Source organism: Pinus tabuliformis, chromosome 8, assembly GCF_031772625.1.
Source record: "Pinus tabuliformis cultivar Carrire ecotype Pingquan chromosome 8, CPIR1, whole genome shotgun sequence".
Lineage (NCBI taxonomy): Eukaryota > Viridiplantae > Streptophyta > Pinopsida > Pinales > Pinaceae > Pinus > Pinus tabuliformis.
Genome location: NC_142294.1, coordinates 207,217,992 through 207,231,061, shown reverse-complemented (window position 1 = coordinate 207,231,061; position 13,070 = coordinate 207,217,992). Strand labels below are relative to the sequence as shown.

Below are 13,070 nucleotides of genomic sequence, written 5' to 3'. Positions count from 1 at the left end.
ACACCACAATAATTGGAAGAAAAAGGAGCAAAAGGGCTTTGTTACAGTTGTGATAGCAAATACACTAAAGGTCATAAGTGTGTTGAGAAGAAATTATTCTACATAGATTGTGAAGAGGAGGAAGAAAAGGAACAAGAAACATCAAAAGAAGAGGATATACACTAGGAACAAACCATAGATAAAGAAGAAATGAATTCGATCATATCTTGTAATGCATTGGCTGGAATTACCACTCCTCAAACTATCAAGATATAAGGACATATCAAGAAGAAAAAAGTAATAGTGTTGATTGATTCGGGAAGTACCCATAATTTTATTCATTGTAAGATAGCCAAGGAATTGAATTGCTTCCTATATCCAGCACCAGAGCGTCAAGTGATGGTTGCAAGTGGAGGAACCATAAATTTCTCTGGAAAGTGCCATAATATCAAGCTATCCATGGGAGAATATGTATTGAATAGCCCAATGATTTCCATTCCAATGGGTGGTCCTGATGTTGTACTAAGGGTCCAATGGATACAATCCTTGGGAACAATAGCTTTTAATTTTCAAGAACTTTTCATGAAATTTTATGCAGAAGGAAAGGAAGTTGAATTAAGGGGTATTGCAGGGAATTCGGGAAAGATAATCATCTCTAACTGTATGACAAAGCTTATAAAGAAGGAACAATGAGGTGTAATTGCACAATTATGTTCGCTAGAGATTCCCACATTGAAATCATCTATTTCTCCAGATCTCCAAAAAGTATTGGACAATCATTCCTAGGTATTTGAGACTCCCAAAGGCCTCCCACCTATTTGTGATCATTATCATGCTATTCATTTGATTCGAAGAAGTGTTCCTCCAAACATCATGCCATACAAATATCCCTATGCCCAAAAGTGTGAAATTGAACATATGGTTGCGGAAATGCTAGAGGCTGATATAATTCAACCTAGTCAAAGTTCTTTCTCTGCTCCAGTAGTATTGGTGCACAAGAAGGATGGATCATGGCGCATATGTCCAGATTATAGGGAGCAAAACAAGCCCACTATTAAAGATAAATTTCTCATTCCTATCATTGATGACTTATTGGATGAATTACATGGATCAATTTACTTCACCAAGTTGGATCTTCGTTCAGGATATCATCAAATTTGAATGAAAACTGAATACATTCCAAAAACAACATTTAGAACTCATGAGGGTCATTATGAATTTTTGGTTATGCCTTTTGGCCTTACCAATGCACCTTCTACATTTCAAGGTTTGATGAATTCCATTTTCAAACCCTTCCTTAGAAAATTTGTGTTAGTATTTTTTTATGATATACTAATCTACAACAAGTCTAGGAAGGATCATGTTCAACCTCTTGACATGGTGCTCAATCTATTGGAGGAGAAACAATTATATGCAAAAAGCTCCAAATGTTTCTTTGGAGTACAAGAGGTGGAATAACTGGGTCATATTGTATCTCATGAAGGTGTTAAGGTAGACCCTAGCAAAATTAAAGCCATTAAGGAATGGAAAATCCCCACATCCATAAAGCATCTGCGAGGATTTCTCGGGTTGACAGGGTATTATCGCAAGTTTGTTAAGAATTATGGGAGAATAGCAACACCTCTAACAACATTATTTAAGAAAGATTCATTGTCATGGACTCCAGAATCAACAAAGGCTTTCGAACATCTTAAAGAGGCAATGTTCCAAGCACCGGTCTTAGCTATGCTGGAATTCACAAAAACCTTTATTGTGGAATGTGATGCTTCAGGAAATGAAATTGGTGTTGTTTTAATGCAAGATGAAAGACCCATTGCTTTTGAAAGTCATCCAATCAAAGGAAAGTATTTACACAAAACTATTTATGAGAAGGAAATGTTGGCAATACTACATGCACTTAAGAAATGGCGACCCTACCTAATGGGAAGACACTTCAAGGTAAAAACGGATCATGATAGTCTTAAATACTTTTTAGAACAAATATTATTCTCTGAAGAGCAACAAAAATGGGTCACAAAGATGTTGGGTTATGACTTTGAAATCATCTACAAAAAAGGGAAGCAAAATGTTGTGGCAGATGCACTCTCAAGAAAGTATGAGGATGTGGAAGCATTGATGTGCGCCATTTCTATTATCCAACCAGATTGGATAAACGAAGCAAGGGATGAATGGAAGAATGATGAAGAAGTGTGGGCACTCGTTCAAAAGTTACAACAAGATCCCAGTACATCTAATACATTTAGATGGAAAAATAATTTGTTATGGTACAAAGATTGCTTATATCTATGTAAGAATTCCCAACTCAAACAAAATATTCTTATGGAATTGCACACTTCTCCCTTAGGAGGGCACTCAAGATTTCTAAAAACCTACCTCAGGGTTTAAAAGGATTTTTTTTGGGATGGCCTTAAATCGAATATTCAAAAGTTTGTGGCGGAATGTTTGGTTTGCCAACAAAATAAAGTTGAAACAATTAAGACCCTAGGTCTATTACAACTTTTATCCATTCCAAGCCAACGATGGGAGGAGGTTTCAATGGAATTTATCACAGCTTACCCAAGTCCGAAGGAAGAGTGTCATCATGGTGGTAGTTGAAAGACTTACCAAGTATGCACACTTTTGTGCATTATCACATCCATTTAAAGCCAATACAATTTCTACTGCATTTATGGAAACAATTAAAAATCTACATGGAAACCCAAAGATTATTGTAAGCGACAGAGATCCCATTTTCACTGGAAATTTTTGGACAAAATTATTTTCTTGTCTCAGTACTCAGTTAGCACATAGCTCATCTTATCATCCTCAATCTGATGGGAAAACTAGTAAACAAATATTTGGAAGGATATCTTCGTTGCTTTGTATATGATAAACAGACACAATGGGTCAAATGGTTGCCTCTGGCTGAATGGTGGCATAACACTTCCTTCCATACTACAGCAAAAATGACCCCATTTATGGCACTTTATGGGTATCATCCACCATCCATCACATCATATTTAAGAGAAAATTCTAAGGTTCAAGCAGTGGAACATCACATCGAGCATCAACAACAAGTTCTCCAACTCTTAAAGGATAACCTCGCATTAGTTCAGAATAGAATGAAACAATAGGCAGATCAACATCGCAGCGAAAGAAGTTTTGATGTAGGTGACTGGGTATTCCTACAGCTACAACCATAGAAAATTAATTCCCCCAAGCAATCTAAGAAGGATAATAAATTATCACCAAAGGATTATGGTTTGTACAAGGTGTTGCAAAATATTGGTACTATGGCATACAAATTGGAGCTTCTTGCAGTTTCCCGAGTGCACCCAGTTTTCCATGTTTCATTTTTAAATAAGGTTATAGGTGACAAGATCCTAGTTCAAATAATATTTCCAGAACTTGATGAGGAAGGAAAAATCATATTAAAACCTAAAGAAATCACAGAAACAAGAAATCGAAAACTACGAAATCGATCAATTACGGATCATCAAGTGGAAGAATTTATTCGCTAAAGATTCGACATGGGAGGATGAGAATTTTATACAGAAGCATCCATAACTACTCAAGCGTTGAGGACAATGGTTTTCTGAAGGAGAGGGGCATGTTAGGTCCCTATAATACTAGTGATTCCCCCATTACTATTGTCATTGTAGCCCTTATTTTTATTATTGAGCCCCTACTATCCCCATATTGTTATTAGTGTGCCCCATAGAAACCCACTATTATTATTGTTACGCCCTTATGTTATTGCTGTTATGTCGGCTTGATTATATTGTGACCCCTTAAACTCCTATATATAGAAAGGAGTTTTAGTCATTTCAATCATTCAAGAATTGTTCATTTGTGTAATGCAAAGGAGGTTGCCCCCTCGAAGAGGCTGAATTCTAAGGCGTTGATCTATATTTTCTATCTTTTTGTGAGCTGGTTTCATAACAAATCTCCTCAATTGTTTACACCAACACATATTTTTGATCTCTTTCAAGGTTGGACAAATCTCCTTTCTTTATCTTATCCTATGCATTGTTCCATATCCTAAATGCATATCGACGCTAGATTTATACAAGATTTACACACTTTTAATTTTGTTTCTACTATCTTCTTTCAAGCTCCACTATTTAGACCATTCTTAATATTCCAACACCCCATGTAGGGATTATGCTTTCATCTTAATGGGGCTTGGTAGCATACCCCATTCCACCATGAACATCTTTATCTAGATAGGTATGTCTTCAATCAACCTTCTATGTTGTCCTCTCTGGAAAGTTTCCAATGTATTTATTAATGACCAATGTCATTTCACTACAAACTCTAAACCATATCCTTTCATAGCACTTTCAAATGAAAACTTAACATCTTGGGTCAACTTATGGCCATTACCAATGGATATTTATTAAGTTATTAGCGGTGCACTCAATTCTTGACCATGGAAAACAATGTAGATTCTTCTTTGCAAGTCTTTCCATCCATTCATGCAAGTTCACCAAGAATTCATGCTTTGAAAATCTCATCCAAAACACTCAAACACATATTTATTTTTGAATATTGCAACATATTTCCTAAGTATGCACTTTCTTGGCATGCATGAATTCTCACTTCCCACCAATCTTGAATCTGAAATTGGTTAAGAAAGAGAGAAAATATGAAGTTTAAATAGTTTCGACCAATAATGTGGAAACTGATGCCTACTAACTACTTGGGTAATGGAGTCTAATATAAAATTACTATGGATATATCAAACCCTTGAAAGGAGTAAGGGGGGAGACCATAAGTTTCCATCTTTAAAACCCTAGCTATCATTCAATACGGGGATAAAATCAAGAGAAAATCTCTCTAGGAGATTCTCAAGATTCTAAATTAAAGCATGCAACATTTCACCAAAAGTTTCAAGTAAAGATATGTATTTAGACAAGGGATAAGAAACCCTATCAAAACATATTGAATACAATAACCATAAAAAGATATTCAACAATAAAAGTACTCATAATATATAAATGAACAATCATTCATTACCCTAAAATGGTGTCTCTAAAATAAGGACTAGTGTCCAATTGCAAAATATTCACAAAGTTCACATCTCCACAATAGTAACAAGGTAAAAGAGTTATGTTGAATTCTTCTAGAAAGCTAAAATAGTCCACCAGTGATGATGAAATGAAGCCTGAGGTGCCTTTTATTTATATGAGGTTTACATTAGGGGAATTTTGAGGTATAAAATGGGCCTCCTAAGGAAATTATAAAATAATAGTGGAAATAATAAAATAAGATTAGATTACATCATCAAATTTTAGAGGGAAAAAAGAAAAAAAAAAAAACTATTTTTTTCAACTCGTATTTTCAACTTATCTCCCTATGGGTTTAATCAAATTTCGAGCGGAAACACTTGTTGGATGAAAAATTTGATTCCTCATCCAAGGAGTACCCATGTTGCATACTTTTGATGAACCCTTCTACACGAGAAATGAGAAATACATGAAAAACGTGACTGCAATCACGTTTTTTCATGTATTTCTAATTTTTCGTGTAGCAGGGTCCATCAAAAGTATGCAACATGGGTAGTCCTTGGATGAGGAATTAAATTTTGCATCCAACAAGTACTCCTGCTTGAAATTCGAGTAAAACCTTAGGGAGATAAGTTGAAAATATGAGTTGAAAAAGTAGTTTTATTATTTTATTAGTTTTTAATATTTTTACTTTTTAACTCCAAAAATAGTGAATCATCCCCCATGGTTGACATCATCATCTTGAATCCTATTGGTTCTTATAAAGTTTATTTTGGTTGTACATTTTTCTTAGGAGGCCCATTTAGACCTCAAAATTCCCCTAATGACGCACTTTCTCACACTCTATGCAAAAAAGGTCACCAAATTCTAGCAAATATCAAAAGGAATAGGGGGTAGGATGTAGGATGGACTAACATCACTATGATTTAGGCTTGCTCCCTTCTTGTCACAAATATCCACGAGGTTAGAATACGTAAACAATGTATACTCAAAATGCATATTCAAATGTGTCTTCCTAGTCCTAGTCCCCGATAGATTCCAAAAAATCATTTGGGTCAATGACCTCGAGCCATATCTCTACACATAAAATTCAATAGCATGTTTTCCTTAATGTTATCACTCAATGACCATATCAACTCCTCAAAAATTCCTCCCAACTCTATAATCTCCTCAATTGTCTACACCAACACATCCTTTTTATCTCTTTCAAGGTTGGCCAAATCTCCTTTCTTTATCTCATCCTATGCATTGTTCCATATTCTAAATGGATATCGGTGCTAGCTTTATACAAGATTTACACACTTTTAATGTTGTTTCTACTATCCTCTTTCAAGCTCCACTACTTAGACCATTATTGATCTTCCAACACCCCGTGTAGGGATTATGCTTTCATCTCAATGGGGCTTGGTAGCATACCCCATTCCACCATGAACATCTTTATCTAGTTAGGTATGTCTTCAATCAACCTTCTATGTTGTCCTCTCTTCAAATTTTCCAATGCCTTTATTATGTCATTTCACTGCAAACTCTAAAGCATAGCCTTTCATAACACCTTCAAATGAAAACTTAACATCTTGGGTCAACTTATGGCCATTAGCATTGAATATTTATTAATTTATTAGTGGTGCAGTCAATTCTTGACCATGGAAAACAATGTAGATTCTTATTTACAAGTCTTTCCATCTATTCATGCAAGTTCACCAGGACTTCAAGCTTGGAAAATCTCATCCAAAACACACAAACACATATTTATTTTTGAATATTGCAATATCTTTCCCAAGTATGTAGTTTCTTGGCATGCATGAATTTTCATTTCCAACCAATCTTGAATCTTTACATTTTCCAACCTCCAATGTATCTCCTTTACTATGCATTTGTTATGGTTGCAACAATAAACAATGTTGTTGGCTCTATGGTAGACTCAAGGTTCGTAGGAAGTGTGTGACATAAGCATGATGTACTTGAATGTGTCGAGTTTTTCAACCTTTGGGAGGGAGGTAGTCTCATCCAAGGCATGCTTGATAGTTGTTGTGTTAGTTATGTGCAAAGTATTAAAAATTTAATTGTGGTGGAGAATTTATTAACCTTTAATCACATTCATTTAAACAAATGGAACTCAAAGTATGCATAGTAAAGAGACAAATGAAAAAAATCATCCAAAAATGGCACAAGCACATGAATTAGGGTATTTTCTAATGATTCAAATATTATGCCTACTTATAGTATTATAGACAATTATTCTAGTTTGAAAAGTCATACATATAGGATGTAGCCAAATATTCAATTAAAAACATTTAATTTACTATTAAAATTAGTAATTTTTTTGGCGAATATCATCCATTTAATCATATATGTGTAAAAAGAAGGTGAATATTTAACCAAACCTGTGAATATTTTTTAGAAATCTAAAAAAAAACCAATTAGCTAAATTTCGCCCCAAAATTTTCCTTGAGCTAAACAATCTTTTGTTGTATTAGAAAAAATAACATTATATTATCATACACACACCATGTAAAAAAAGGAGCACGGGTCTCTCATAACATAACTCAACATTGACAATAATAACTAATTTTGCAAGTAACCTCTACTTTACATAATAATTCTCATATATATAGGCCAAATAAGTGTTTATAGAAGATTCTCTCATAACATAACTCAATATTGACAATAATAACTAATTTTGCAAGTAACCTCTACTTTACATAATAATTCTCATATATATAGGCCAAATAAGTGGTTATAGAAGATTCTCAAAATATATTGCTCCATAAACTTTGCACATGACTCCATATGGTTTCATAAATTTTGCATATTCAAGATTATGCATGTTCATATCTTTTGTTGAACTTGACTTTAAGCCAATACTTAAACAAAACTAAGCTAAAACATAGTATATAATTTATGCATCGTGTAATCAATTTATTTTTTTTATTTTTTATTTTTGTATTAAGGTGAAATTTAAAAAAATGATTTAATGTATTAATATTAAATGAAATCAATGATTTTTGAATTACCAACTAATTTTTGTATAAACTAATAATATTTGATGGAATACTTAGTTTACTTAATTCACTTTTATTAATTAGCCAGGTGTTTCAATGTTTTGAGCATTGTGAAATTTAAAATTAATGTTCATGATTTTTATAGTGAAACTAGTTAGTAAACTAACCCAAAAGTAACATTGGATAAACTAATTTGTAAACTTTATGATATAAGAAAGATTGAATAATGTTTGATTGAATACTTATTTTAGTTAATTCATTTTTATTGATTGGCCATCTTTTTCAAGATTATGATTTTTATAGTGAAACTAGTTAGTAAACTAACCCAAAAGTACCTTTGGATAAACTAATTTGTAAACTTTATGATATAAGAAAGATTGAATAATATTTGATTGAATACTTATTTTAGTTAATTCATTTTTATTAATTGGCCATCTTTTTCAAGATTATGATTTTTATTGTGAAACTAGTTTGTAAACTAACCCAAAAATACCTTTGGATGAACTAAATTGTAAATTTTATGATATAAGGAAGATTGAAGATGAACATTGTTTCTTTGCTCTTATTTTTCTCTTAATAATATAAAACATAAATTTCTTAATTTCATAAATTAACTATTCTTATAATAATCTTAATGCATGTATACACATATAAATAAATTCCCAAATAGTGTATATTATAGTTCTTTTTATTTTTGCAATAAATTTTAATATTAAAGATTGCAAAAATAAATTTTAAATATATAAAATTTAACAATTACTATTATAATATTTGATTTTGTATTTTTAATAAATGATATAAAAGTAATATAAAATATTTAAAATGATTTGGGATCATATAAATATATATTTATATATTAAGAAATTAATATTGAAATTAATAAATTATTTAAACACTAATTAACTTTAATAACATTTTCATATCTATATATAAACTAGTCTAGATTATCAATAGCTAAGAGAGATCAAATCTCTTTTCATTTTAAAAGAGATTTGCATTTCAAGAGATTTGATCCCTCTTGGTGACACTTGATAGATATAGAGTTAAAATAAATTTAGACTAGTTTAATTATTAATTTAATTTTGATTTTTAATTTTATATAATTTGAGATAGTGAAAAATGTTTTAATTAATAATTATAATTATTTTATTTATTTATTTTTATTGTTATTTAATTTAACTAAATCAAAATATTTACATGACATAACATACATAACCTCTCTCAAATCCAATAAAATAAATAGATTTATAATTTAAAAATTATCAATATCATTATTAAAAAAAAAAATTATAATTTAAAAATTATCAATATCATTATTTTTTTAAAGTACATTCCATCAAAATTCATCACTTACAGCATAATAAAAAAATTATATTCACTTAGCAACATAATAAAAAAATTATATTACATTATATTCACTTACAACATAATAAAAAATTATATTACATTTCAGGATCATCTAAAAATTATATTCACTTGCAACATAATAAAAAAATTATATTACATTATATTCACTTTCAACATAATAAAAAAATTATATTACATTATATTCACTTTCAACATAATAAAAAAATTATATTACATTTCAGGATCATCTTCTTCACCCTCCATGTTCTTCAAAGTCTCCCGAAAAGGTGAGAGAGTTTGGATTTTACATCATCATTCTCCCAACTTATTCCATCCCACCAATCTGACTCTCCTCAAATTTCCTCCAACTTAGGTAGCTTCTCCATTTCTTTTGGCATTCTCCGTAACAATGGACACCCTCTGATCTCTATAACTTCCAGATTAGGCATTGTTTCTTCATTCCATACACTCGATGGTCTTGCAATACTCTCTGCCTTCTCTAAACCTGATACAATCAATCTCCTTAACATTGGAAGACTGCTGATCTCAACAACCTCCAACTGAGGGCACCTGGAAATCTGTATGTACTCTAAATCAGTGAGCTCCTCGATTCTCAATGTCTTCAACTTGCCGCAATCTGACATGTTTAAGTGTTGCAGTTGCGGCATTGTTTTTGCATTGCACACTATACTCTCTAAGCTCTCTAGGGTCTCTAGACTTAATTGCTTTAACATGGGAAAACCGTCACGTGCAGCCTCGCTCCCAATCTCCAAGGCTGGAAGCTCCTCTAATTTCATACACCTTTCCAAATACAAATACTTCAAATTTTGAAACTGACAAATACAATTTGGTAGACTTACACCTTCATAGTTGACTAACCAAAGACTCTGCAACTCCTTCATGCTCTGCATGTTGTGTGGAAGGATATCTAGCGCCGCATCATCTCTATTTTCATCTTCGCCCCACTGGAACCTCAAACTTAAACTTCTCATCTTTGACCACGTACTCATTGAACCCCCTTTTATTTCTGGCTTTACTGTGACATCCAACTCGATCAGATTTGAGAGATCTGTGAGATCCTCCAAACTCAATGGAATTGAGTTTGGAGGCAACACCAGTTTGTTCAATGAAGTGAGTTGATAGATTTGATGTGGAATCACCCTGACAGAACTAGAACCCCATACTGTGAGATGTTTAAGATTTTTGAGCTCCCCTATCCTATCAGGTAAAAAATCTAGACTGTCACAGCTGGCGAGATTCAAAAATTGAAGATGTGAAAGGTTGCATATGCTATCAGGCAAGTGCTTTAACCGCTTACAATCCCGCAGATCAAGAAATTCGAGCTGTGTAAGTTGCCCCACTATTGTTGGTAATGTTTCTATTGAGGTGAACGACAGATCCAGAACCTTGAGAGACATGGAGTTTACCAAAAACCCCTCTGGAATTTCCTTCAACCGTCTGTTTTGGGCCAACACTAAACTGACGAGTGTTGGACACTTCAAATCTGTTGGCAGATCACTAATTTCATTGCCGAGAACGGAGATTCTTTTGCGATCCCTGGTCTCTTCTTCACATGGAAAATGTTGCAGACCTTGACCTGCTTCAAATAACCAGTTCTGCTCTCCTTGGCCTACATGGATTGCCATATCCCGTAGTACATCATGAACTTTTATAGACAGCTTATCCTCATCTACATATTCAATCAAGCACCTATCTACGAGTGCTTCTATGTATTCCAGCCCAACATCCATGAAGTAAGTTGTCCCCTTTTGAGGCACCAATCTTTCTGCTGTCCACATCTCCACCAGCGTCTCCACCTGAATCCATGCATCCTCAGGAAAGGCAGCACAATATAAGAAACACATCTTCAGATCATCGGGCAAATCATTGTAGCTCCATCGTATGCGCTGATAGAGCTCTGCATCAATGGTCCTGTGAGTGGAGGGGAAGGATGGATCTACATTTTTCATCAAAACTAAAGCGCGACTCCACTCATCAGCAGTCTTTTTCCGAGCCATAGTTGCAGCAACTGTATTTATTGCCAAGGGCAACCCCTTACACTCCAAAGCAACTTGTCTAGCAATAACCTCTAGATTATTGTCTGGAGCAGCCCCACATCTAAAAGCTCTTCTCCTGAACAGCTCCCACCCTTCCTCTGTGGACAGGGGTCGGATCATCATGCAGTACTCTTTTTCTGCCATTAGTTCGACTACATCTCTGTAGCGACTCGACATTAAGAGTTTGCTGCCGTTATCATGGCCAAAGTTGATCCCAACTTCATTCAAATCAATTGGATTCCACGCATCGTCCAGCACAAGTAGAAACCTCTTATTTTCGAGAGATGCATACAATTTCATCTTTCGCACATCAACAGAAGAAATTCCCTTCAGATCTAAACTCAGAGACTCGGCAATGGTATCCTGGAGACTCTCAATCTTATAGTTTTGAGAAATCGTATACCAAATGACGAAATCAAAGCTACCACTCACCTTCTTCTTGCAGTTATTGTAGATGAGTTGGAGTAATGCCGTTTTGCCGACACCCGCCATGCCCCACACGCCAACCACACGAGCCAAGGGATGAGGTTCGTCAAGCCATGCGCTCAGCTGCCTCTGAGCAGCCTCGATGCCAGTCCCCACAAAGCCGGATTCCGGAACAGGTTGAAGAAGCGCATCTGCTTGAGGCTGTGCGGACCCCACAATCTGTGCAGTATCAGCAACTGTTGAAAGATCAGAGTGAAGCTGTTGGAAGAGCTCAGCAAATCCGGTCTTCCATTCTCTGATATCTGCGGGGATGTTGGGGCTGAAAAAAAGGCAGCAACCGCGACACCGTTGTCGCTGTCTGTTGGCGCGTTGGATGAGAGTTTTGACTTCTTCAAGGGCATTGTTAATCCTTCCCAAACAATCTTCCACCAAATCCGGCAGCTTCTTTTGTTGATCTTCGAATTGGGTTTGAATATGGCGCAACGACCCTTCCATACGGTCGAGTTCATTGTTGAGAAGTTGAAGGTTCTTCCCCAACTCCCTCACATCCTTCAATTGTTGGCCCAGGATACCGATAATGGCGTTAGTGGCGTTTGTGGCTAATCCGGTACCAAACTCCATGGCCATGTTAGCAAATGGCAGAGAGAGAATGGAACGAAAACCTGTGAAGATTGGAACGAAAACAAAGGGCGCAAGACAACAGGGACGAAAGAGGAAGCAAGCGCTGTGGGTTGGATGAGCTGCGATACAGAATCCATAGGAAGAAGCGTTGGTTGTTTGTGATGGTGGGGCATGGGGCATCCATTCAAAAGAAAAGAAAAGAATGGAATAATGTGAAATGAAATGAAATTTAATTTTAACATACACGTGCCCAGTAAGCCTCAGTAAGAGAAAGAAAAAGTTAGTGCGCCGTGGGCCCCGAGGGCATAATAATTATGGTACAAAACTCACTTTGTAAAAAGTTTATTCCATTACTATCACATCATATTCGCTTGACCTTTTATTCAATCGGACTACTTGAATGGGGAAAGAAAATATCGAGCACATCACTATTTCACAGAAAATTAAAATTAAAGTTATTCCAATATTAAAGTATCCCAACGCTAGCATACCCTGCACCACTGGACATCAATAATGACATAGTAAACAAAATATCGGGACATCACTATTTCACAGAAAATTAAAATTAAAATTAAAGTTATTCCAATATTAAAATATCCCAACACTATCATACCCTGCACAGCTGGGCATCAATAATGATAGAGAGTAAC

General features: G+C 34.6%; 1 protein-coding gene across 1 annotated transcript; it reads right to left on the bottom strand.

The window, feature by feature from the left end:
* Positions 1-9,542: 9,542 nt before the first annotated feature.
* Positions 9,543-12,572, bottom strand: LOC149234861 (putative disease resistance protein At5g43740). Its single transcript, XM_089461256.1, has one exon. It carries the CDS (start codon positions 12,424-12,426, stop codon positions 9,670-9,672), a length of 2,757 nt encoding a protein of 918 aa, XP_089317382.1. The 5' UTR covers positions 12,427-12,572; the 3' UTR covers positions 9,543-9,669.
* Between the last annotated feature and the right edge of the window lie 498 nt (positions 12,573-13,070).

What these genes read in the sequence shown, in the direction of transcription:
- LOC149234861 (XM_089461256.1), bottom strand. Translation starts at nt 12,426, where the DNA reads ATGGCCATGGAGTTTGGTACCGGATTAGCCACAAACGCCACTAACGCC.